The 25666-nt window shown below is 40.6% G+C and overlaps 1 protein-coding gene across 7 annotated transcripts in view; it reads right to left on the bottom strand.

Annotated features, from left to right (window-relative positions):
• ZDHHC14 (zDHHC palmitoyltransferase 14) overlaps positions 1 to 25666 on the bottom strand; it is a 195136-nt gene that overhangs the window by 42993 nt on the left and 126477 nt on the right. For 6 of the 7 annotated variants that reach the window (XM_075862670.1, XM_075862669.1, XM_075862666.1 and 3 more), the window contains 2 exons: positions 20673 to 20833; positions 17637 to 17795 (listed from right to left, as the gene is read on the bottom strand). In XM_075862670.1, the coding sequence (XP_075718785.1) occupies positions 17637 to 17795; positions 20673 to 20833 (320 nt within the window). Of the gene's footprint in view, positions 1 to 16188; positions 16369 to 17636; positions 17796 to 20672; positions 20834 to 25666 lie in introns of those variants that run through there. The other variant, XM_075862671.1, reaches the window with a different exon arrangement.

Below are 25666 nucleotides of genomic sequence, written 5' to 3' on the forward strand. Positions count from 1 at the left end.
TTAGCTTGAAACGGGAATGGGATAAATATACAAGAAAAACGATAGAGAATCGCTTATTCCTATATTCCAAAATATTTTTTTCAACCCCCAAACTTTGAAAAAACCCACAATTTCTCCCGCGTAAAACAAAGCCTCATACTGCCACATCAATGGAAAAATAAAGTTATGGCTGCTGAAAGGCAGAGAGCTAAAAACTGAAAAATGTGCAATTACAAACTTATTAGAAATATTTCCATATTTGTTACATCCATTGTTTATAAGTCAGCCTCACAGTCTTTGATCTGACCAAATTAGAGGCTATATGGGCATTTGCAGTATAAAGGCTATATGGCCCATTTATCAGTCACATCACTCCCACACCAAAAGCACCAACGGCTGTAAGGATAAAATGTGTGGGTGGTAGGAATACATTTGCTACATCTTATGCAAAATACACATTAGAATCTATACAATGTTGTTAAAGCAAGGTTGAACTATTCAATCAGATTTTACTTAACATTTTATTTATTTTTTTAAATATTGCATGCAATGTGTTTATAACCGACTGAATGTGATTTACAAAAGTATGGGACAAACAAACCAGTGACAGTAGGGCTGGGATCACACCGTTTTTTTTGCAGGCGGAAAATCTGTCTCAAAATTCCATTTGTAATTGAGCCAGATTATGCTCTGCCTGCATGCCGATTTTAGCTGCGTTTTTCGCCCGCGGCCATTGAGCGCCGTGGGCATAAAATGCAGCGAAATACGCTTTCTCAGCCTCCCATTGATGTCAATGGGAGGTCAGAGGCGTAAACACCCAAAAGATAGGGCATGTCCCTTTTTTCCTGCGAGCCGGTTATTCCGCTCGCGGGGAAAAAACGCCTCCCACTGCCATTGAAATCAATGGGAGGCATTTTCGGACTATTTTTGGCGAGTTTTGCGGTGCGGTTTCCGCGTCCAAAAACTCTGTGTGAACCCAGCTTAACAAGCGATCCTAAAAAAATTTGTATGGCCCAAAAAAATATTCAACTAAATGTTACTACTAGTACGGTGCCTTCTTAATGTGGGCGTTTAAGGGGCTTCCCCGATATTATACTTTTATAAATTGTAAAAAGATCACAAGAGATTGTGTTGAGCAGCAGTCTCCATATGAGTAAAGAGAACGAAAACCACTAAGGCTACAGTCACACGACCGTTTTCAGAACAATGATGTCCTATTTTTGGCCGTTTTCACAGCCAGAAGGCTCCCATAGAATTCAATGGATCAGTTTTCACCGGACGTTTTTCAGGAAATAATCCTTGTAAAGGCGGGTAAAAACTGATCCTGGCCGAGAACTTCCTGCACACAGCGCTACTTTGGATGCTGAGCCCAGGTAAGCCCTTGAAATTTCTGTCCATATAAGGATAGTGAAGTCCGGGCTTTCAACAATGGAATCCCCAGGCAGAGCACCACAAGATCTCTGGCCGGTGATTCCTGTCTTGTAGATAGCATCCCTCCATGTAGATAGCACCCTCATGCCTGTAGATAGCAAACCCCCCCCCCCCCCATCCCCGTAGCTCGCGCCACTGCAGCTCCCTGTAGGAGCGTAATACCCAGTGACCAGCTCCAGGGGACACTGTGGTGCTATCTACAGGGGACACACTGGCGCTATCTACAGGGGATGCTGTGGCGCTATATGGGGGTGTGGCACTATCTACACTGTGGTACTATGTGGGCCCAGGGCCAATGTGGGCATTATCTACAGTGGGCACTAACTATCTACATGGGCACTGTGGCGTTTTCAGGGGGTTAAGCCAAAAAGAACCTGACAAATTAAATGAAAAACGGATGACAAATTGCCATTAAAAATGGACAGATGGACTGGAAATGGATGAAAATTTGGAGACACACTGATGCAAAATTGCCATGAAAAACTGACAGTTGATTCGTATTTAATGGCCATTTTTTTTCACGGTTGTGTGAATGGAGCCATAATCAGCGTAATTTGGGAAAACTCCTTGCTCCTATTGCTTTAACATTTTTATCAATATTCAAGTAAACCATGATATCTGCATCTACACTGTAAGGCCTTGTTCATTCAGTGCAGATTTGATGCAGAACATAAAAAGAATATATAAAAGGAAGGCCTTAAAGTGTCTCCCTCTCTTGGATCAAGGTATGGTTTTGGCTGCACAAACTGAAAATCTGCACTGTGTGAACAAGGCCTAAACGTCCTGCCATACCAATACTATCTTAACAGACCAATTTATAAGATAAGATTCATTGCAAATCAGCCAGTATTGCAAGTTTGCCATTAAAGGGATTGATTCTAAAAAAATAAAATAAAAAAAATAAAAAAAAAAAAAAGGTAAAATTACCTGAAAACGTATTCATTTTACATAAATATATTACAGAAACACAACCACAGGTGAGTACATTAAAGGGTAACTAAAATTTCAGAAAACTTGTGACATGTCAGAAGTTTTGATCGGTGTGGTCCGTGAACTGAAACCCCCCCCCCCACCCACCTATTGCTAAAACGGAGGGTCAGAAGCGCTCGGCTGCTTGGTTTCTGATCGGCTTTTCTCTCAGAAAGTTAAATCAGAAACAAAGCTGCTCAGCGCTCACCCGAGCCCTTCTGCCACTTCGTTTTAGTGCTCGGTGTGGGTCTTAGTGCTCGGACCACCACCAATCAAAATTGACATGTCACCATATTTAAAAAATAAAATAAAAAATTAAAAAGCCGCTTTTATAGGTACCAGTTCAAAAGTGGCTTTGAGGAGCCTATATATTAGAAACCCTCATAAAAACACCCCATTTTAAAAACTGGACCCCTCAAAGTATTCAAAACAGCATTTAGAAAGTTTCTTAAGCCTTTAGGTGTTCCACAGGAATTAAAGTAAATTGGAGGTGAAATTCGCAAATTTAATTAGTCGCAAAAATTCTATTTGAATCAATTTTTTTCTGCAATACAGAAAGTTTTACTAGAGAAACACAAATTAATATTTATTGCCCAGATTCTGCAGGTTTTAGAAATATCCCACATGTGGCCCTAGTGTGCTAATGGACTGAAACACAGACCTCAGAACCAAAAGGAGCACCTAGTAGATTTTGGAGCCTCTTATTAGAATATATGTTAGGCACCATGCCAGGTTTCAATTAGTCTTGTGGTTCCAAAACATAGAAAACAACCCCAAAAAGAACCCAACGACACTCCTCATGGAATTCATCTATGGGTGTTGTGATTAGTTTGACCCCACAGTTTTTTCACAGAACGTAATTGAATTGGGCTGTGAAATAAAAAAAACATGAAATTTTTTCCAATAACACAATTCCTCATTAATCACAAGGAATAAAATACCCCACTTTGTTGCACAATTTCTCCTGAGTGCGGCAATACCCCATCTGTGGTGATAAACTGCTGTTTGGGCCCATGGGAGGGCTCAGAACGGAAGGAGCGCTATGTGCTCTTTGGAGTCCAGATTTTACTGAATTAGTTTTCGGGCACCATGTCGCATTTGCAGAGCAATGTAGACTCACCAGAAGTGACCCCATTTTGGAAACTACACCCCTTAAGGCATTTATTAAGTGGTGCAGTAAGTATTTTGACCCAAAAGGTATTTTTTACTAGAAAATATGCAGTGGATTTTAGTGCACAATATGTTATACCCAGCAATATGTTATACCCAGCTTGTGCCACTGAAGACAAATATCTCAAACTGTTAAGCTAGTTCTCCCGAGTATGGCGATGCCATATCCATGGACGTAAACTGCTGTTTGGGCAGGCTGTAGGGCTCAGAAGGGAGGGAGCGCCACTTGGATTTTGTAGCGTGGATTTTTCTTGGTTGCAGTTATGCTTGGGGTTTATCTGGTGCTTCAGTTTATAATGTGGGGCTTATGTAGGCTCGACAAAAAAAGTACATGAGTATGTATAAGCTGTATGGAGTACATCAGGGTATATGTAAAATGTGCAGAGTACATCAATATAATAAGAGGATATAATAATGCGGTAAATCAATAATCCGCAGATATGTGGCCAGTTTCGCAACTGATAAAATGGTGCCCAATCTTATCCGCTTTTGTAAAACATTCTGCACCTTTTGTGTCGCCATATTTTTTCCATCGGAGCTGTGTGAGGACTTATTTTTTGCGGGACAATCTTTAGTTTTCATTGGTACAAATTTGGGGTACATACGACTTTTTGATCAGTTTTAATTCATTTTTTAAGAGGAGTGGTGACCGTCTTCGTTTTGTTTTTTACAGCGTTCACCGCGCTATATATGACATTCACTTGATTGTGCGGGTCAATAAGATTACGGCGATAACAAATGTATAAAGTTTTTTTTATGGCGTTTGCACAATAAAACTTTTTTTTTTTTTTTTAAATCATTTACTTTTTGTGTTGCCATATTCTAAAAGCCATAACTTTTATTTTTCCATCGAGAAAGCTGTGTGAGGACTTGTTATTTTGCGGAACGAACTGTAGTTTTGATTAGTACCATTTAGGCTTCATTCACATCTGGGTCAGGGCTCCGTTTGAGCTTTCCGTCAGAACGGAACCCTGACAAACAACGTTTGTATCACCATTGATTTCAATGGTGACCAATCAAGCGCAAATGGTTTCTGTTTGTCTCAGTTGTGCAAGGGCTCCGTCGTTTTAACAGAATGAATATCGTACGGTATTCTATTAAGTGGTTTTATTTAGTAAAGGTCTAAAAAAAGAAAATTAAAATACACACATATGGTATCGCCGCGACCGTAATGACCGAAAGGTAACATGTCATTTAAACTGCAAGGTGAGCGCCATAAAGAAAAAAAAACAGGAAACAAAACAAATGGCAAAATTGCCATTTTCTTCCATTACTCCCAAAAAAGTAATAAATAAAAGTTAATCAATATGTCCCATGTACCCAAAAAAGTACCAATGACAGCTACGCTTCGTCCCGCAAAAAATTAGCCCACATAGCACTACATCGACGGAAAAATGAAAACAAAAAAGTAATGACTCTTGGAAAGCAACGATGCAAAAACAAGTTTTTATTGTGTATAAGTAGCAAAACATACTAAAACTATACATGACCACATATGCGGTCAGTCGTAATCGTACCGACTTTAGCGAGTGAAGTGCTACGTAGGTCGCATTTTTATTTGTTGTTATACAGGGAATAAAACGTCAGCGTTGCTACACACTATTAAAGTCTGAGACTCATCACTCGGAGGGCGGTGCTGTCGTAGGTGTACAAGGGATCAACAAATCAGAAAATCAGCTAATATTTTGCCAAGTTCATAAGAAGAACATGAGAAGTTGGGGGAATATATTCAGACTAGCGTTTCAAACGTCTAATCCTATGAGCAGGAGTAGATTTGTGCCATAATTTATGACAGTTTCTGGTGTAAGTTATTGTAAATCTGTCGGTCTGTGGGAGGCCCAGCTACTCCCGCTAAACCCGACCGCTTTTCGGAAAGTGGCAAGAAGTAAAAAAAGCAGCAAAATTGAGCACAAATATTGCATGTACCAAAATTTGCCACTTTTAACGTCAGAAAAACACCGTAAAGCTTGTGTCTAGACACTATGAACTGGTTTGCAACAATAATTTTAGATGCATAACCATTACATCAATTGAACATGTTCCCAGTACAGTTCAATAGATTTGTGAAGTTCAAGCAGACCATTTCAGTCTAAAAACTTGTCCTGCCTCTAGTCAAACGGCCTTAACAACGGAATAAACAGATTTTTTGAAAACTGCTCATTGTATAGAACAGTATATGACCATTGGCTATTACACCTGGTACGAAGGCTGATATTTAAATATAATGTTACATAGTTAGTACGGTTGAAAAAAAATGGACACATGTCCATCAAATTGAACCAAGAGATGGGAAACCGGGAAGGGATGGAACAAACATTCTACACATTCATATAGAAGCGGATATATTTTAGTTCCAGGAAAATTATCTAAGCCTTTTTTAAAGCCATCTACTGTCCCTGCTGTGACCAGCTCCTGCGGTAGACTATTCCATAGATTCACAGTTCACAGTAAAGAAGGCTTGTCGCCTCTGCAGGTTGAACCTTTTTTTCTCCAGACGGAGGCAGTGCCCCTTGTTTTTGGAGGGGACTTTACATGGAACAGGATTTCACCATATTTTTTGTATGGGCTATTCATATATTTATATAAGTTAATCATGTCCCCCCTTGGTCATCTCTGTTCAGGGCTAAATAGGTTTAGTTCTTTTAATCTTTCTTCATCATTTAGATTCCCCATGTCCCTTTTTAGTTTCTTTGCCCTGCTTTGTATTTTTTGCAACTCCAGGGCGTCTTTTCTATGAACTGGAGCCCAGAACTGAACTGCATATTCTAGAGGAGGCCACAGTGTCGCACTGTGAAGTGGTAATATTATATCCCTGTCCTGCGAGTCCATGCCTCTTAATACACGACAATATCTTGCTGGCCTTTGAAGCAGCTGATTGACATTGCATGCTGTTATTTAGTTTAAGATCTACAAGTACACCCAGATCCTTCCCAACAAGTGACTACCCCAGTATAGCTCCCCCTAGGACATATGATGCATGCAGATTGTTGATACCCAGATGGATAACTTTACATTTATCTACATTAAACCTTATTTACCAAGTGGACGCCCAAACACTCAGTGTGTCTAAATTAGCTGGTAATTTATAAACATCTTCCCATAGACTTAAAGAGGCTCTGTCACCACATTATAAGTGCCCTGTCTCCTACATAATGTGATCTGAGCTATAATGTAGGTGACAGTAATGCTTTTTATTTGGAAAAACTATCTATTTTAAACCACTTTATGAGCGTTTTTTAGCTTTATGCTAAGGAGTTTCTTAACCGGTTAAGGACTAGGCTGTTTTACAGCTTAATGACCAGAGCAAATTTCACAATTTTGCTATGCGCTTCTTTAGATGACTATAACTCAGCAGGTGAATAACGTTCATCTTTGAATTTTACACTCTTTTTAAAGGACAGATAGGGCTTTGTTTTAGTGGCATTTGTCAGTATATATCATTTTTATTTTTTTCTCTTAAGTGGGCAAAATTGGAAAAAAATGCAAGAATTTAACAATTGCGCCAGTTTATGATAGCATTTTTCACACACGGTATGGACCACGGACAAAATTAATCTCATTTCACATTCTTCCACTTCTCCCGTGCATGGGGATACCAAATATGTGTGCCTTATTCACTGTGCGGGCATGTGCCAGGGCTTGGCATAAAAGGAGGCTTTTCGGCCTTTTCGGTCCAGGAATTTTGCATTTGATTTTATAGCCGCATACTGTTTTCTGGGGGAGTAATGCTGCTGAAACATTAGAATCACCCCATAAATGACTTCATTCACACAAGTAGACCCCACAAGGTTTCCTTCAAGGGGTTTATCATATTTTTAGACAGTCCAGTTTTCTTCTGAAAGTTTCTTGAATAAGATGGAACAAAATAAAACTACCTTTTTTTTTTTAACAAATGCGTCAGTTTATGCTAGCTTTTTCACACACAAAATGGACCACTGACAAAATTCATCTCCTTTCACATTCTTCCACTTCTCCTGTGCATGGGGATACCAAATATGTGTGCTTTATTCACGGGCATGTGCCAGGGCTTGGCATAAAAGGAGGCTTTTTGGCCTTTTCGGTCCAGGAATTCTGCACTTGATTTTATAGCCGCATACGGTTTTCTGGGGGGCCTAATGCTGCTGAAAGATTAGAATCACCCCATAAATTACTTCATTCACGCAAGTAGACCCCACAAGGTTTTCTTCAAGGGGTTTATCATATTTTTAGACAGTCCAGTTTTCTTCTGAAAGTTTCTTGAATAAGATGTATCAAAATAAAATTAGCAATTTTTTAGCAAATGCGTCAGTTTATGCTAGCATTTTTCACACACGGCATAGACCACGGACAAAATTCATCTCCTTTCACATTCTTCCACTTCTCCTGAGCATGGGGATACCAAATATGTGTGTCTTATTTATCACATAGAGAAGTAGGAGGGCGGACGATAGAAGAAGCTTATTTCACAAATCGCTTTTTTTCAAAGCTGGTTTTACAAAACTCAGTTTCTATAACACTTCCAAAAAATCTGCTCTTGAAGCAGAAATCCCAAAATATTCATCTAGGGGTATAATGGGAATTTATTTTTTTGGGTTTTCTAAAATAAGAAATTGCAGGTTTATGCAAATGGAGCTCTCCAGCAGATGAACTTTAGAGAATATGCAAACATGACATCCACCCCCCACCCACCCATTCCCTCCCTCACCCTTGGAGTAAAATCAGGGGAAAAATAAAAACGTAATGTAGGGCAAATATATTTTCAACGAATTAACTAAAATCTAATAATTCAGAACAGTGTGGTATTTTTTTAAACATGGCTCAATGCACAGGCCTGGTTGTGAGGGACATGAGGGACAGAAATATCGGGAATCTTTGCGGTGCCCGTCTTTTCTGCAGACGCGGCACTTTTTCTGAGGGTTGCTTCTGGTTGGTGTTGGGGGAATCCGACTGATGAAGTGTCTTTCAGTCAGTCGCGTGACATCCTCAGACTGGGGGCATTCTCGGGTGTCCTGAACATCAAATATGAGGCCTTCAATAATTTTTTCCTGGAAATCCAGGTATGTGTCTCTGCCTCTGTTTTTTTTGTAGAGCAGAAATGAGTTGTGGATGGCCACCTGTAACAAATAAATGGCCACTTTTTTGTACCAGGTTTTAGTTTTGCGTTTTACTAAATAGGGCTGTAAAACCTGGTCGCTTAAATCCACCATGTACTTGTTATATTCGGACACGCTCACTGGTTTGTGCTTGTCCGATGTTGCCCCCCTTTCCCTCACTGCCACTGTTCCTGCGGTATGAATCGTGTTTAGCACATACACATCTTTGCGATCCCTGAACTTGACCGCCAGCAATTCTTCAGATGCATAAGCACAGGAGTCCGCCTTTACCATGCGCTTCCCCACTAATTGCTGTGGAAAACCAATTCTGTTTTTGCGCATGGTACCACATGCCCCAGTCCTTGCAGCATGCAAATGCCTAAACAGGGGCACACTCGAATAAAAATTATCACCGTACAGGTGGTACCCCTTGTGAAGCAGAGGCTGCATTATCTCCCACACGATCTTACTGCTGGTGGAAAGATCAGGGGGGCATCCAGGAACATTTATTGTGCGGTCCCGCCCTTCATAAATTCTGAAGGCGGTGGTATATCCTGACCCGCTTTCACACAATTTGTAGAGCTGAACGCCATATCTTGCCCTTTTTGAAGGTAGATATTGGCGAAAGCTAAGTCTGCCATGAAAGTTGAGGAGGGATTCGTCCACACTTACTCAGGGGTGTAGAGTTGCAGAAATAAATTATTCAGGGAATTTATTAGCGGTCTTATTTTGAACAACCGATCCCGGTTTGCATCGGTACTTGGGGGGGCCTGTGCGTTGTCATTGAAGTGGAGGAACCTCATTATTGTCTCATAACGAGACCTGGGCATTACTGCAGAATATACTGGGGTGGCTTGGGCGGGTCTTGTTGACCAGTAAGACCTAATGGAGGGCTTTTTGACAATACCCATATTTAGGGTGAGCCCCAAATTTTTTTTTAATTCCAGCAAATTGGTGGGCGTCCAATCTCTGGCATGGGTGGATGAAGGTTTCTGCCTTATATATTGAATGGCATATAAATTTGTTTCGTGGACAATCTGATTTAGGATGTCGTCCGTTATAAATAAATGGAAGTAATCCATTTGGACAAAATTTGTATTGTCCACGGTTATGCCAGGAGTGGCAGTAAATCCGTGGATTCTAGGCCCAAAAGATGGGGCAGGTGCCCATACAAGAGCCTGGACTGAAGGGACCAGGCTGTCCCGTGCTACAGCGCTACTTGGCCCTGCGCTTTCAAGTTCTGCAGTTTCAACTGCATCAGGGACAACGTCCCCTGAAGATGAACCTGAAGTGACGCTGTCATCGTCACTACCTAAAACAGGTTCCATCTCGGACGCCATCTCTGATGCGGTCTCCGACTCAGACCACAGCATGGCGTATGCCTCCTTGGCGCTAAACAATTTCCTCGCCATAACGTAACTAACACTAACTAAACAAATTGTTTTTTTTTGTGTTTTTTTTTAATATAAAACACACAAACTGCTATATATATCTACACTACCGCTAACAAAAAAATAAACCGCTATTGCTATATATATTATATATATGTGGATATATATATATATAATTATATACTCCCTACCTGCCTATTCTAATAGAATAAAAGAAAGAAAGGTAGATAGATAGAAAAAAAATAGATGGATAGATAGATTGTATAGATAGATAGAAATCTATCTATACAGAGGATGTTTTAGAGTGTAACTGTATTTTTTGTGTAACTGTATTCTTCTGGCAGCAATTCTCCCGAGTCTCTTCTTCTCCTCAAACTGAAACAATGTTTGAGAAGAAAAGAGGCAGGAGATTTACTGCCAGAAAAGTCAAAATAAAACAAATGTGGTCGCTGTGATAGGTTTTCACAGCGACCACATGTTCAGGGACCATCAGATTGGTCCCTGATACTCTGCCCAGTGCCCAGAGCTGTTGGTAACAGCGTGGGCACAGGGCTGTGTGCACGCGATCGCGTGCACACTGTTTTCTATGCAGAAATGCATGTGATCGCTGTGATTGGTTGTCACAGCGATCACAAGTTCAGGGGCCAAAAGATTGGCCCCTGACATTCTGCCCAGTGCCCATGGCTGTTAGCAACAGCCAGAGCACAGAGCTGTGTGCACGCGATAGTCTATACGGCGGACTTCAGAGACCCTGACCGCTGGCCGTATAAATACGGCCAGCGGTCGGGAACCTGTTAATGCCCAAGTGGGCGTGTTTTTACTTTCGACCAAGTGGGCGTTGTACAGAAGAGTGTATGACGCTGACCAATCAGCGTCATGCACTCCTCTCCATTCATTTACACAGCAGCATCGCGTTCTTACTAGAACACGATGAGCAGCCACATACACACACATTAACGTTAATCAAGAGTCCTGATAATGAATATACATTACCTCCAGCCTGGACGTCATGTGTATTCAGAAACCGGACACTTCTGAATCTTTTCTGTGAGATTCCAGCAAGCCACGCGTAATCTCGCGAGATTACGATGGAAATCTCACAGAAAAGATTCAGAAGTGTCAGGATTCTGAATACACATGACGTCCAGGCTGGAGGTAAAGTATATTCATTATCAGGACACTTGATTAACGTTAATGTCTGTATGTGGCTGCACATCGTGTTCTAATAAGAAACGATGCTGCTGTGTAAATGAATGGGGAGAAGTGCATGACGCCGACTGGTCACGGATTGGTCAGCGTCATACACTTCTCTATACAACACCCACTTGGTCGAAAGTGAAAACACGCCCACTTGGGCATTAAGAAACTCATTAGTATAAAGCTAAAAATCGCTAATAAAGTGGTTTAAAATAGATAGTTTTTCTAAATAAAAAGCATTACCGTCACCTACATTATAGCGCCGATCTCCTTATATAGGAGATAGGGCACTTATAATGTGGTGACAGAGCCTCTTTAACAATGCTACATAGCTTAGTGTCATCGGCAAAAAATAGAAATAGTGCTATTAATCCCATCCTCTATATCAGTTGAATAATAGTGGACCCAGCACTGAACCCTGGGGTAACACCACTTAGAATAGGGGGCCAATCAGAGTAGAAATCATTTACCACAACTCTGGATACGGACCTTGAGCCAATTCTCAATCCAATTATATATCTAAATATCTTGAATTGCAGCGCTAATCCTGGGGAAGTTGGCCTTCTTAAAATTAAGTGTTTTTGCCCTCCCAGCCTGTGTTTGTTTTTTTTACAGTATAGGTAACATAGAACTATATTATGATCACGGTTACCGAGGTTTTCACGAACATTGACGTTCCAAACAAGCTCTGCATTATTAGAAGTGACCAGATCCAACAGAGCTTCACCTCTAGTCGGGTCTTCCACAAACTGGGCCACAAAATTTTCCTGCAGCAGGTTGAGGAAATGTCTCCCCTTGGCAGTTGTAGCCGAACCATGACACCAATTAATATCCCGGTAATTAAGATCTCCCATTATTACTACAGTACCCCCCTGTGCAGCCCGCTCCATCTGTTTATATAGCTGACCTTACATCTCCTCAGTTATATTGGGTGAGGGGGGGGGGGGGGGGGCGGGGTCGTTAGATTACACTAAAATTAATTTGTGTGCGTTTACCTCCCTTTTAACCCCTTTAGGACGCAGCCTGTTTTGGCCTTGTGGCACAGCCGATTTTTTCAAATCTGACATGTGTCACTTTATGTGGTAATAATTTGGGAATGCTTTTACCAATCCAAGCGATTCTGAGATTGTTTTCTCGTGACATATTATACTTTATGATAGTGGGAAAAATTGGTCAATAAATTCAATATTTATTTGTGGAAAACACCAAAATGTAGAGAAAATTTACAAAAATGTGCATTTTTCTAAATTTAAATGTATCTGCTTGTAAAACAGATAGTAATACCACACAAAATAGTCACTAGTTACCATTTCCCATATGTCTACTTTATGTTTGCATCATTTTTTTGAACATCCTTTTATTTTTCTAGGATGTTACAAGGCTTAGAACTATGGCAGCAATTTCTCACACTTTCAAGAAAATTCAAAAGGCTATTTTTACAGGGACCAGTTTAGATCTTGTGTTTTTGAGGGCCTTATATTTTAGAATCCGCCAATAAATCACCCCATTTTAAAAACTGCACCCCTCAAAGTATTCAAAACAGCATTCAGAAAGTTTAACCCTTTAGGCGTTTCACAGGAAATAAAGCAAAGTAGAGGTGAAATTGACCAAAAAATTTTTTGCCGATATTCATTTGTAAGAAAAAAAAAAATTGCGTAACACAGAAGGTTTTACCAGAGAAACACAACTAAATATTTATTGCTCACGTCCTACAGTTTTTAGGAATATCCCACATGTGGCCCTAGTGCCCTAATGGACCGAAACACCGGCCTCAGAAGCAAAAGAGCGCTACAGGATTTTGGGGCCTGCTTATTTTTAGATTATATTTTAGGCACCATGTCAGGTTTGATGAGGTCTTGTGGTTCCAAAACAGTGGAAACTCCCCAAAAGTGACCCCATTTTGGAAACTAGACCCCTCAAGGAATTTTTCTAGGGGTATAGTAAGCATTTATACCACACAGTTTTTTTGCAGAATTTAGTAGAATTAGGCCGTGAAAATGAATAAACATTTTTGTCCACTAAAATGTTGATTTTTTTTCGTTTTCACAAGGGATAAAGGAGAAAAAGTCACCCTAAATTTGTAACGCAATCTCTCCCAAGTACGACAATACCTCACATGTGGTCATAATTTTTTTAATAAAAAATTAATTAACCTTTGCAGGACTGATCCTTTTTTGCTTTTCCATTTTAGTTTTTCACTCACCGCCTTCCAAACGCCATAACTTTTCTATTTTTCCATGAATTGAGCGGTGTGAGGGCTTATTTTTGGCAGTATGAGCAGTAGTTTTTATTGGTACATACAACTTTTTGACCACTTATTACATTTTATTTAGAACTTTGGTGACCAAAAATCTGTGATTTTGCCGTTTTAAATTCTTTATTTCTTACGGCGTTCATAATGCGCTATAAATGACAATTTTACTTTATTCTGCGGGTTGGTACGATTACGGCAATACCATTTGCACAATAAAATCACTTCTTTATAAAATAATTTATTTTCCGTGTCACCATATTCTGAGAGCCGTTACTTTTATTTTTCAGTCAAAACAGCTGTGTAAGGGCTTCTTTTTTGCCGGACGGGTTGTAGTTTTTATTGGTACTATTTTCGGGTACATGTGACTTTGATCACTTTTTATTCTATATTTTGGGAGGGGCGGTGACCAAAAAAATAGTGATTCTGGCATTGTTTTTAGTTTTGTTTTTTTTTTGCGGCGTTCACCGTGTTGGAAAAATAACTTTATAGTTTTATAGATTGGGTCGTTGCGAACGCGGTGATACCACATATGTCTAACGTTTTTCATATTTTCCCTATAATAAGAGACTTATTATAGGGAAAAAAAAAATCTTTTCTTTTTACACTTTTGTAAAAAAATTGTATTAACTTTGTTACTTTTTACACTTTTTTTTACCTGCAGCTCTGATCGCTGCTAGAATACATTACACTACCTAGGTAGTGTAACGTATTCCAACTGTCAGTATGACGTCACAGTCACTCCGACAGTCTACGAGAGGCTGGTCCTCATAGGCTTCCGTACATGGCAGACCCGGAGGCCGTGTTCTGGCCCCCGGGTGGCATCACAAGCATCAGCAGCCCCCACAATTGCATGGGGGCTGCTGATGTGCTACAAAACCCCTACATGCGGAGATCGCAATCGCGCAATCGAGCTCCGCATTTAACAGGTTAATTGCCAAAATCAGCGGCGCAACAGTGGAGTGTCAGCTGTCAGGGACAGCTAACCTCAGTTCCCGATGCACACTGTCGCTGACAGTGTGCATCGCGAACGGCAGTGACGTCCTGTGACTCTGACAGGAAGTTTATCAGGAGGCTGGTCCTGATAGGCTTCCGTACATGGCAGACATGGAGGCCATTACTTGGCCTCCAGTCGCCATGCTAGCGATCTGGAAACATCACAATTTCATTGTGAGGTCTGCCGATGTGCTAGAAACCCCTAAAATGCGGTGATTGCAATGGATCACCACAATTAAGGGGTTAATTGCCAAAATCAGTTAATAAGCCGCTGATCGGCATACAGTGGAGTGTCAGCTGTCAGGGACAACTGGCCTCCTGGTACACCGGGAACTGCGCAGTAACTGTACGTCCCCGTGCACTAAGACACTGGCCACATGGACGTACAGTTGCGTTGTGGTATGCCTAGGGGTTAAATTCCACCCACAAGTTTTCAACCTCCTCACAATCTTCACCCACTGTTGCCTCTCTCACTCGCCTTTATATCACTTCTCACATATAGACATACACCAATGCCTTTCCTATTTGCCGTCTTTCCGAAACCGTGTAAACCCCGTAGATTTACAGCCCAGTGATGTGAAGTCTAGCCATGCTTCAGCAACACCAACTACAGGTCATTCTCAATTAATTAGAATATCAAAAAGTTTATTTATTTTAGTAATTCAATTAAAAAAGTGAAACGCACATATATAGAATACACTCAATGAAAACCCAAAATATGAATATTATATAAGCCCAATTTCAAAAATGAATTTTAAAGCCAAAATGTTGGCCTACTGAAAAGTATGTACAGTATATGCACTCAATACTTGGTCGTGGCTCCTTTTGCATGTATGATTACTGCATCAATGCGGCGTGGCATGGAGGCGATCAGCCTGTGACACTGCTGAGGTGCTATGGAAGCCTAGGTTGCTTTGAGATCGGCCTTCAGCTCATCTGCATTGTTGGGTCTAGTGTCTCATCTTCCGCTTGACAATACCCCATAGATTCTCTATGTGGTTTAGGTCAGGCGAGTTTGCTGGCAATCAAGCACAGTAATACTATGGTTATTAAACCAGGTATTGGTACATTTGGCAGTGTGGGCAGGTGCCAAGTCCTGCTAGAAAATGAAATCAGCAACTCCATAAAGCTTGTCAGCAGAGGGAAGCATGAACTGCTCTAAAATTTCCTGGTAGACGGCTGCGCTGACTCTGGACTTGATATAACACAGTGGACCAACACCAGCAGATGACATGGCTCCTCAAACCATCACTGACCGTGGAAACTTCACACTGGACCGCAAGCAACTTGGATTGATGCCTCTCCACTATTCCTCCAGACTCTGGGACCGAGATTTCCAAATTAAATACAAAATTTACTTTCATCTGAAAACGGGACATTGGACCACTGAGCAACAGACCAGTCATTTTTCTCCTTAGCCCAGGTAAGACACTTCGGACGTTATCTCTGGGTCATGAGTGGCTTGACACAAGGAATGCGACAGTTGTAGCCCATGTCCTGGATACGTCGGTGTGTGGTGGCTCTTGAATCACTGACTCCAGCCGCAGTCCACTCCTTGTGAATTTCCCCCAGATTCTTGAATGGCCTCTTCTTGGCAATACATTCAAGGCTGCCATTATCCCAGTTGCTTGTGTACCTTTATCTACCACACTTTTTCCCTCCTCATTAATATGCATGGATACAGCACTCTGCTAAAGAAGCTGGCTGTTCACAATGTCCTTTTGTGGCTTACCTTCCTTGTGGAGGGTGTGAATGACTGTCTTCTGGACAACTGTCAGGTCAGCAGTCCTCTCCACGATTACATAGCAGACTGTTGGACCATATAGAGGCTTAGGAAACATTTACAGGTGTTGTGGTGGTTAGGGTGTGACACCATTAGTCTACAATCTTGAACCATCACCCAATATTCAAAATTTCTGAGACTAAATTTTGGATTTTCATTAACGGTTAGCCATAATCTAAAACATTAAAAGAAAAAAAAATGCTGGAAATTGATCACGGTGTGTAAAGAATCTATATCATATACGAGTTTCACGGTTTGAATTACTGAAATAAATTAACTTTTTGATGATATTCTAATTCATTGAGAAGGACTAGTATATCAATATGTTCCTCCATTTTGCTTGCTAGACTCACGGGATTTGTGAACGTACACTTTAACTTGCATTTCAATTTGTCAAGTTCGGTATCAGAAATGTCATTTGACATTTTCAATGTTTTGTAACACATGGATCTCCTTATCCTGTTGCCTAGTCCTCTCCCTACAGTAATTCTTCCCCCACCAATATAGTCTGACCCCTCTCTAACCTAAATACCCCTTTGTTTTCTACATTGACCTCCCTCCTCAGCCCTAGTTTAAATATTCCGCCACCCCTGCTAGAAATCTCTGGAATATATGTTCCATTATCACCACTACAATGGTTTATCATTCATATAATCTCTTCCTGATATTAATTTGAGTCTTCTATGTGAACTTATTACTCACAATATATATAGGTCTACAGATGTGTAATCTCTCCGTTCGTGCATTTATTTAGTTTTTCCTTTATTACAAGCAGAGTGCTGGGTACCTTGACTTTTCAGTATTTGTAGTTGATCAGACAAGTGTCCAATTACCATAATACGATGCAAAATGCGCTAGGTATCTTGACTTTTTTTTATATTATGCACGGTATCATAATGTTTCATGTACAGTACTTATGAACCTCCAGAAACATTACGTGATTTTCTGATTGGTTGACCCCTTGTATACCTACGCCCAACCTAATTACATCACGTCAAATTTGTCCCGCATTTCTACGTATTCATGTGACCCAGTATTTTGTTTTGTTATACAACAAACGACTAAGGCACCAGTTCAGTGCTGAAATGCATCGCTATATCCTACTACAATAAAGAATCTATACACGGTTACCTCCTGTCTTGGAATTGTATTAGCAGCGCCCGCTACGCCTCAATTTTTATCATCCTATGTTGAATTATACTGGACCGCAGTGCTACTTGTTTACTTAATGGAATCTCGAATTGAACTGCTGTTTAACATTGCACCATCAGCATCTAAACATCTGACATGTCAGAAATGCAGCATAGCTGGCACTAAGGGAAGATTTAGTACACGTAAGAATAAATGCAGCCTGATCGATGAATCCCTAATTCGGTCTTGGTCTTCTCTCTACTTACCAACACAGTTGTCACATAAACTGCAGTGTGAGGCACGAGGTGGGCGGAAGATTTTGCAGGTAAAACAATATTTCAGTTTCACCGTTTGTCCATTTATGACAACTTCTTTCGTTCTGGGAGGAGGTCGATATCCACCTGAAGTTGACCCATTTGCAACATCTATGAATGAGAGAAAAAAAATATTTATCACAGTGACTTAAAAAAAAACAAGGCAGCCAAGTACTTTTAAAGTGGATTGGAGGTGCATGTTCCAGCTGACAGTTATGTCTGACTGGTGAAATACACACAAAAAAAATTAACTAAAATAAAAAAGCTAAATATGGTTTTCCTTACCTTCATTATTGGTATGTCTGAGTTGTCTGGCAGCGGCTTGTCTACTATGTAACGAAAGAATCGGACATGTTGAAAATTCAACATGCTCGACCCTTCTCTCCCGACATTTGCCATCGGGGATGCCTGCCATATACATTAAATGGTTGAAATTAGCAGGTTCAGCCAACATACATCTATTGCGTATGGCCAGCTTAATCCATTTTACTTCCTGGGCACCTTAAAACCCAAGTCTTATTTATATCTAAATAAGTTGACAATTTTGCACTAATTTATTAACCCCTTCCCGATGAGTGGTCGAGTGAAACAGGCCCACGGGCAAAGCCCGTCCATAGAGCAAGCTTATCGGCTGTATCTTACAGCCAACACTTTAGTTTAATGAGCAGGATCCCGCTCAATAAACCGCTTAGATAGCGACCATGCCGTTTGAATGAGAGGGGCCCCCTCTGACGTGCCATTGCCCTCCCTCCATCCGATCGCAGGGAGCTGACCCTTGCCATGGCTGGCTGGCTGGGGGCCTAATGAAGGCCCCCTGTCTGCAATCACAACATGAAGTTATCAGTACAGAATGTTGGGCCTTAATGGGGTTGTTGCAGGGAAAATGTAGTATTACATGGCGGGCAATCAAATGAACCGCCATCCATGTAATACATTGCTCTCCGTTAAGGATCGGCTCCCCATTCTGACTCAATACATTAGTATTGCAGTACATTGTGTAAGCGAACCAACGATCGCTAGTTCAAGTCCCCTAGGACCATTAAATAAAATATATATCTCTAAAGTCAAAAACAAACGAAAACCTTTTCCCACAAAAGCAATCTAAAAAAAAAAAAAAAGAGAAATTAGAATAACTGGCTTCGCCGTGTCGATAAAAGTCTGACCTATAACAATATAACAGTATTTACCCCACAGTGAACGCCGTAAAAGAAAACAATGGCAGAATCACCGGGTTTTGGTCACCTTAACTCCCCAAAAAAAAATTTTAATAAAAAGTGACCAAAAAAAAGTCTTATGTACTCCACAATTGTATTACTAGAAACTACTACTCGTCACGCAAAAATAAAAATATAAGACCTCAAACTGCTCAATCAACAGAAAAAAAAAACCAGTTATGGGTCTCAGAATATGGTGACAAAACAACAAAATTCGTTTTTTTCCTTGTAAAAGTTGTAGAACATGAAAAAAACCAAAACAATATAAATTTAAACCGCAGAATAAAGTAATGAAGTTTTTATCACAAGGTGAATGTCGTAAAAACATACCCCCCAATTTAAAAAACAAAACCTCAAAGAATTTTTTCCCAATCTCCTAGTACATTGTATGGTACAATAAACGATGCCATGAAAAACTACAAATCGTCCCGCAAAAATCAGGCCCCCAAATGGCTTTATGAATGGAAAAAACGAAAATGAAAAGCTGAAAAATGGCTGCAGCGGGAAAGGGTTAATATATTTAAGGCTGTGTTCACACCGTACATTTTTGGAATCCTGCAAAGACAAAATGCGTTTAGTTACCCACAGGTATTTACATTGTGTTGCAACTGTATACCTAGGACCATTTCAGAACTAGATTATAGCAGAAACATTTTAAAAAATGAAAAATTCTTACACAAACGCATGCGTTATTTCAGATGCGTTCCTTTCGGCTGCATTATAAATGCTGACCCAGCCTTATAGCAACTGAAACTCTGTTTTTCTGATAAATGCCATAGCTTTAAAAGCTATATATACACCCCAAAAAAATAAGTTCTATCAGTATGATTTCAAAATAATTTTTATTAAAAAAAATTCACTTTGATACAACCGCTTTGTATAGTGCATACAGATTAATGTCTTCATGCACAATACAGCTGCTCTGTATAGAGAATACATAGTAGCTGTATCTCAAAAAGTAACATTTTTTAATAAAAAGTATTTTGAAAATTGCACCCATCACAAGGAAAAACATTTTTATAGAAATAAAAAAATAGATATCAAAATGTGTACATCGCCTTTAAAGGATAACTTGTTGGCAACCTGCAGCCGACACTAGAGAGAAGTGAATTGCATACTGCTATACACCAAGCTCAATAGCGCAGAAAGTTCCATTTACTGACGACTACAGATATGTATCCGGGATAAACCTGCCACTGCATTACCGGGAGACGTAACCATCTGCTTGCAATAAAGAAGAAAAGTATTTAAAAATCAGTGAGTGCCATGATCCTCTATATTTTAAGGGCTCGTACACACCTGCGTTCCGGGTTCCATTGTTCTGCTGCATCATAGGAGCAGAGCAAAGAATACCGGATGCCCAGGGTCCGTAGCATTATGGAAACCTACATCGTCCGACGAAACCCATTGACTTTAATGGCTTTCGTTGAGTCTCCGTCATGGTCTCTAATAATTTTTCTGCACATAGTAGCGCAGATTGCAGTTCTATTTTGTACAGCAAAAACAACTGAATCTGTGACGGCAGTCCCTAACGGAGTCTCCGACGAAGATTTGATCAGCCCTAACTCTTCTAAAATGCTCACCCAAAAACTTTCAGTGCAGGGGAAAAGCAGGTTTTTCTTACCCCTGTACTGAAGGCTGTATACATAAAGTAGTACATTTGCACGTAGTTAATTGATAAAAAAACAAATATATAACAATTATCACTTTTATTATATATATATATATATATATATATATATATCTAGATCACCTATTTATACTCCAGAATTACCTATTTGTCTTTCCAAATCTGCTGCTTCATCTGGAGTGGCACGTGGAAGAACACCTGGATCACTAAAACTTGTCCTCAATAACGTCCCCATTACAAAGAAGACAAGGATTCCGCCTATAACAGGAATCGCAGGAGTAATCTCCACTGCTAGATAAGGACAACTGCAAAGAAAGACAAAATCGGGTAAAATATTAGAATAAAATACTATGGACAAGACGTTTTTTTTTCCTCCATAGTGTTGTGTGTGCTTCTTCTCTAGCGGTGACATATCATATAACATCCATCTGTAGCATGACTGTTGACATCAACACCACATCACATCATTCCATAACTAACTGCAGCAGGAACAATGTTACCTATGAATGGAAATCCATGATTACCAAGCCTCCGTTCATACTAGTGTTTTAGCAAGTCCATCAGATTTCCAGTATTTTTGACAGCAAAAACTGCACAGCCTACAACCCAATTCTTGCGGTCAACAATACTGGAACCGTGACGGACCCCAATACAAGACAATGGGGTCCGCTAGGATTTGAATATCAGCTTGGGAACGTATCCGGCAAACTTGTTATGGCTTGGTTATGAATGGAAGCCATGATATTAATGTGAACATAACCTCACACGAAGGTCAAAACAGCAGAAGAATGCAGTCACACGCGGCAGATTTTGTTGCAGAAATTTTCGGTGACTAAAAATCAGTTCCATCCATCCCAGGGGTTATTTCAGCAGCAGGTGTATGGATTCTGCAAGTCTCATTTAGATGAATGAAACAGCACCGTACACCATGTTCCAAATTATTATGCACATTGGATTTAAAAAGGCTCTGTCACCAGATTTTGCAACCCCTATCTGCTATTGCAGCAGATCGGCGCTGCAATGTAGATTACAGTAACGTTTTTATTTTTAAAAAACGAGCATTTTTGGCCAAGTTATGACCATTTTTGTATTTATGCAAATGAGGCTTGCAAAAATCCAAGTGGGTGTGTTTAAAAGTAAAAGTACAACTGGGCGTGTATTATGTGTGTTACATCTGGGCGTGTTTACTTCTTTTACTAGCTGGGCGTTCTGATGAGAAGTATCATCCACTTCTCTTCAGAACGCCCAGCTTCTGGCAGTGCAGATCTGTGACGTCACTCACAGGTCCTGCATCGTGTCGGCACCAGAGGCTACAGTTGATTCTGCAGCAGCATCAGCATTTGTAGGTAAGTATCTACATCGACTTACCTGCAAACGCCGATGCTGCTGCAGAATCATCTGTAGCCTCTGGTGCCGATGTGTCCTCGCTCGTCTGACACGATGCAGGACCTGTGAGTGACGTCACAGCGTGATCTCTTGAGAACACGGCTGTGTCTGCACTGCCAGAAGCTGGGCGTTGTGAAGAGAAGTGGATGATACTTCTATACACAACGCCCAGCTAGTAAAAGTAGTAAACACGCCCAGATGTACGCACATAATACACGCCCAGTTGTACTTTTACTTTTCAACACGCCCAGTTGTACTTTTGCAAGCCTCATTTGCATAAATACAAAAATGGCCATAACTTGGCCAAAAATGCTTGTTTTTGAAAAATAAAAACGTTACTGTAATCTACATTGCAGCGCCTATCTGCTGCAATAGCAGATAGGGGTTGCAAAATCTGGTGACAGAGCCTCTTTAAGTGTCAAACATTTAATTAGTTTTTCAATTAAACTCATGGATGGTATTGTGTCTTAGGGCTCTTTGGATCATTGTAATCAATCTCAGACACCTGCGATAATTAGTTTGCCAGGTGTGCCCAATCAAAGGAAAACTACTTAAGGACGTTCCACATTATTAAGCAGGCCACAGGTTTCAAGCAATATGGGAAAGAAAAAGGATCTCTCTGCTGCCGAAAAGCGTGAAATAGTGCAATACCTTGGACAAAGTATGAAAACATTGGATATTTCAAGAAAACTTAGGTGTGATCATCGTACTGTGAAAAGATTTGTGGCTGATTCAGAGCACAGACGGGTTCGCTCAGATAATGGCATAATTAGGAAGGTTTCTGCCAGACAAATTAATGGGATTAGGAGAGCAGCTGCTAAAATGCCATTGCAAAGCAGCAAAATCGGTATTTGAAGCCGCTGGTGCCTCTGGAGTCCCACGAACCTCAAGGGGTAGGATAATAATAATAATAATAATAATCTTTATTTATATAGCGCCAACATATTACGCAGCACTTTACAATTTAGAGGGAACATGAAACAAACAATATCAGACATTACATAGTGACAAAGTTCATTTACAATTCAAACCTGGGGAGTGAGGACCCTGCTCGCAAGAGCTTACAATCTATGAGGACATAAGGGAGACACAAAGTGTAACAGTGTTTGTTCTGTACAATGGTCCGGCCATTTTTATACACATGCGGTGGTAACATAAAGCTGCATGAGCCGGTCACCAGCCAGTATCCGTGTATGACGGACATGAAGAGAAGGAGTGTGAGGGAATCTTATTCTGATGACTAATCTAAATGGAGGGCCATGGAAAGGAGTCAGATTAGGGAATGTTATAGGCCTGTCTAAATAGATGTGTTTTCAGGGCACGTTTAAAACTGTGGATATTGGGAATTAATCTGATTGTCTGGGGTAGCACATTCCAGAGGACGGGTGCAGCACGAGAGAAATCCTGGAGACGGTAGTGGGAGGTTCGGATTATGGAGGATTTTAATCTAAGGTCATTGGCAGAACGTAGAGCCTGAGTAGGGTGGTAGACAGAGATGAGGGAGGAGATGTAAGGAGGTGCAGCACTGTGGAGAGCTTTGTGGGTGAGAGTAATAAGTGGGTGAGATTTTCAAGTGTACATAAAGCTATTATTCGGCCACCCCTAAACAATGCTCACAAGCAGAAACGGTTGCAGTGGGCTCAGAAATACATGAAGACTAATTTTCAAACAGTGTTGTTTACTGATGAGTGCCGTGCAACCCTGGATGGTCCAGATGGATGGAGTAGTGGATGGTTGGTGAATGGCCACCATGTCCCAACAAGGCTGCAACGTCAGCAAGGAGGTGGCGGAGTCATGTTTTGGGCCGGAATCATGGGGAGAGCTGGTAGGCCCCTTTAGGGTCCCTGACTGTGTGAAAATGACCTCTGAAAAGTACGTAGAGTTTATGACTGACCACTTTCTTCCGTGGTACAAAAAGAAGAACCGTGCCTTCTGTAGCAAAATTATCTTCATGCATGACAATGCACCATCTCATGCTGCAAAGAATACCTCTGTGTCATTGGCTGCTATGGGCATAAAAAAGGAGCGAAACTCATGGTTTGGCCCCCATGTTCCCCAGAACCTGGCCCTATTGAGAACCTTTGGAGCATCCTCAAGCAAAATATCTATGAGGGTGGGAGGCAGTTCACATCAAAACAGAAGCTCTGGGAGGCTATTCTGACATCCTGCGAAGATATTCAAGCAGAAACTGTCCAAATACTCACATATTCAATGGATGCAAGAATTGTGAAGGTGATATCAAAGAAGGGGTCCTATGTTAACATGTAACTTGGCCTGTTACGTTTTTTTTGATTGAAAGAGCTTTTGGTTTCTGTAAATATGACCTCCTGATGCTGCAAATTCAACAAATTACCATTTTAGTTCTCTTTACAACCTTTAAAATGTTTTGATCTCTGTTGTGCATAATAATTTGAAACCGTGCATTTTGAGTTTTTCACTTTGTTCAATAAAATTCGCATTATACTCCAACGGTTGATGGCTTGAATATTATACTGACTGTCATTTGAATTGACTATTTAGGAAAATCAGCGAAAAATAACATTTGCATAATAATTTGGAATGCGGTGTAAAGTTCACACAGGGCAGATACGCTGCGTAAAAGTACACAGAGCATTCGCCCTGGAACACACAGGGAAATCTGTACAAAAAAACCGCACCAAGTTGAGGTGCGATTCTTCGAGCAGAATGCCCGCTGCTGAAAAAGGCAGCGTTCAAAAAAATTAAAATAAAAAGCTTACACTTACCCAGTTCTAGGTAGTCATGACGACGCATCCTTCTGTTGTCCATGCAGGCCGTCATCCTGGGTTGACGTTTCATCCCATGTGACCGCTGCAGCAGTCACATGGAATGAAGTGTCCTCCCAGGAGGCCAGCCAAGACGGAAAAGTATATAGTAAGGCATAAGTATAGGCTTTGTTTGCAATTTTTGCGGCAGACTCAGACTTTCTGCCGCAAAAATCTTAACTTTTGCTTTTTGTTTGAAGGTTTTACCTTCCCATTGAATTCAAAGGCGAAAATCTGCAACAGAAAAGCAACGTTTCCAGAGCACTAATTGACATGCTGCGAATTAAAAAAACGCACCGCAGGACAATTTGTGAACAGTTTTTTGGCTGATTTTTTAAGCAGCGTGTGGGTGAGAATTGTTAAAATCTCATCCACTCAGCTGCTACTGTATTACGCTTGGATTTTCCACAATTAAATCAGTTCTGAAAAATCTGCAGCATTTTCGCAAGAGAAATTGCCATTCTACAGATTGAGAAAAAAAATTTGCTTGCTGAGTGGATCCTCAGAATGTGTGGATGAGATTTTTTTAAAATCTTTACTGCTTGGAAATTCTGCAGCGTTTACGGTGTGTGTGAACGTACCCTTAGGCTGTGTTCACACGGAGTTTTTTGCAGGAGGAAAATTCCTCCTGCAAAAACTGCTCCAGTAGGTTTTTGCACAGTGGTTTGACAAAAACTCGTCAAGGTTTTTTTTTCCTCTTTCTGACTCATTGAAATGGGGTTTTGGAGGCGGAAACCGCCTCAAGATGGGTCATGTTGCTTCTTTTTACCACGACAATTTTTTTTTACTCGTGGTAAAAAAACTCGTCTGCCTCCCATTGAAATCAATGGGAGGCATTTTCAGGCGGTTTTTGAGGAGTTTTTTGGCGCGGTTTCTGCCCCAAAAACCTCGTCAAAAAAACTCTTTGTGAACAGGGCCATAAGGTGACCTGGAGAGTTGGTCAGTCATGTATAAAATGGATTAAAGTTA

This window comes from Rhinoderma darwinii, chromosome 4, assembly GCF_050947455.1.
Source record: "Rhinoderma darwinii isolate aRhiDar2 chromosome 4, aRhiDar2.hap1, whole genome shotgun sequence".
Lineage (NCBI taxonomy): Eukaryota > Metazoa > Chordata > Amphibia > Anura > Rhinodermatidae > Rhinoderma > Rhinoderma darwinii.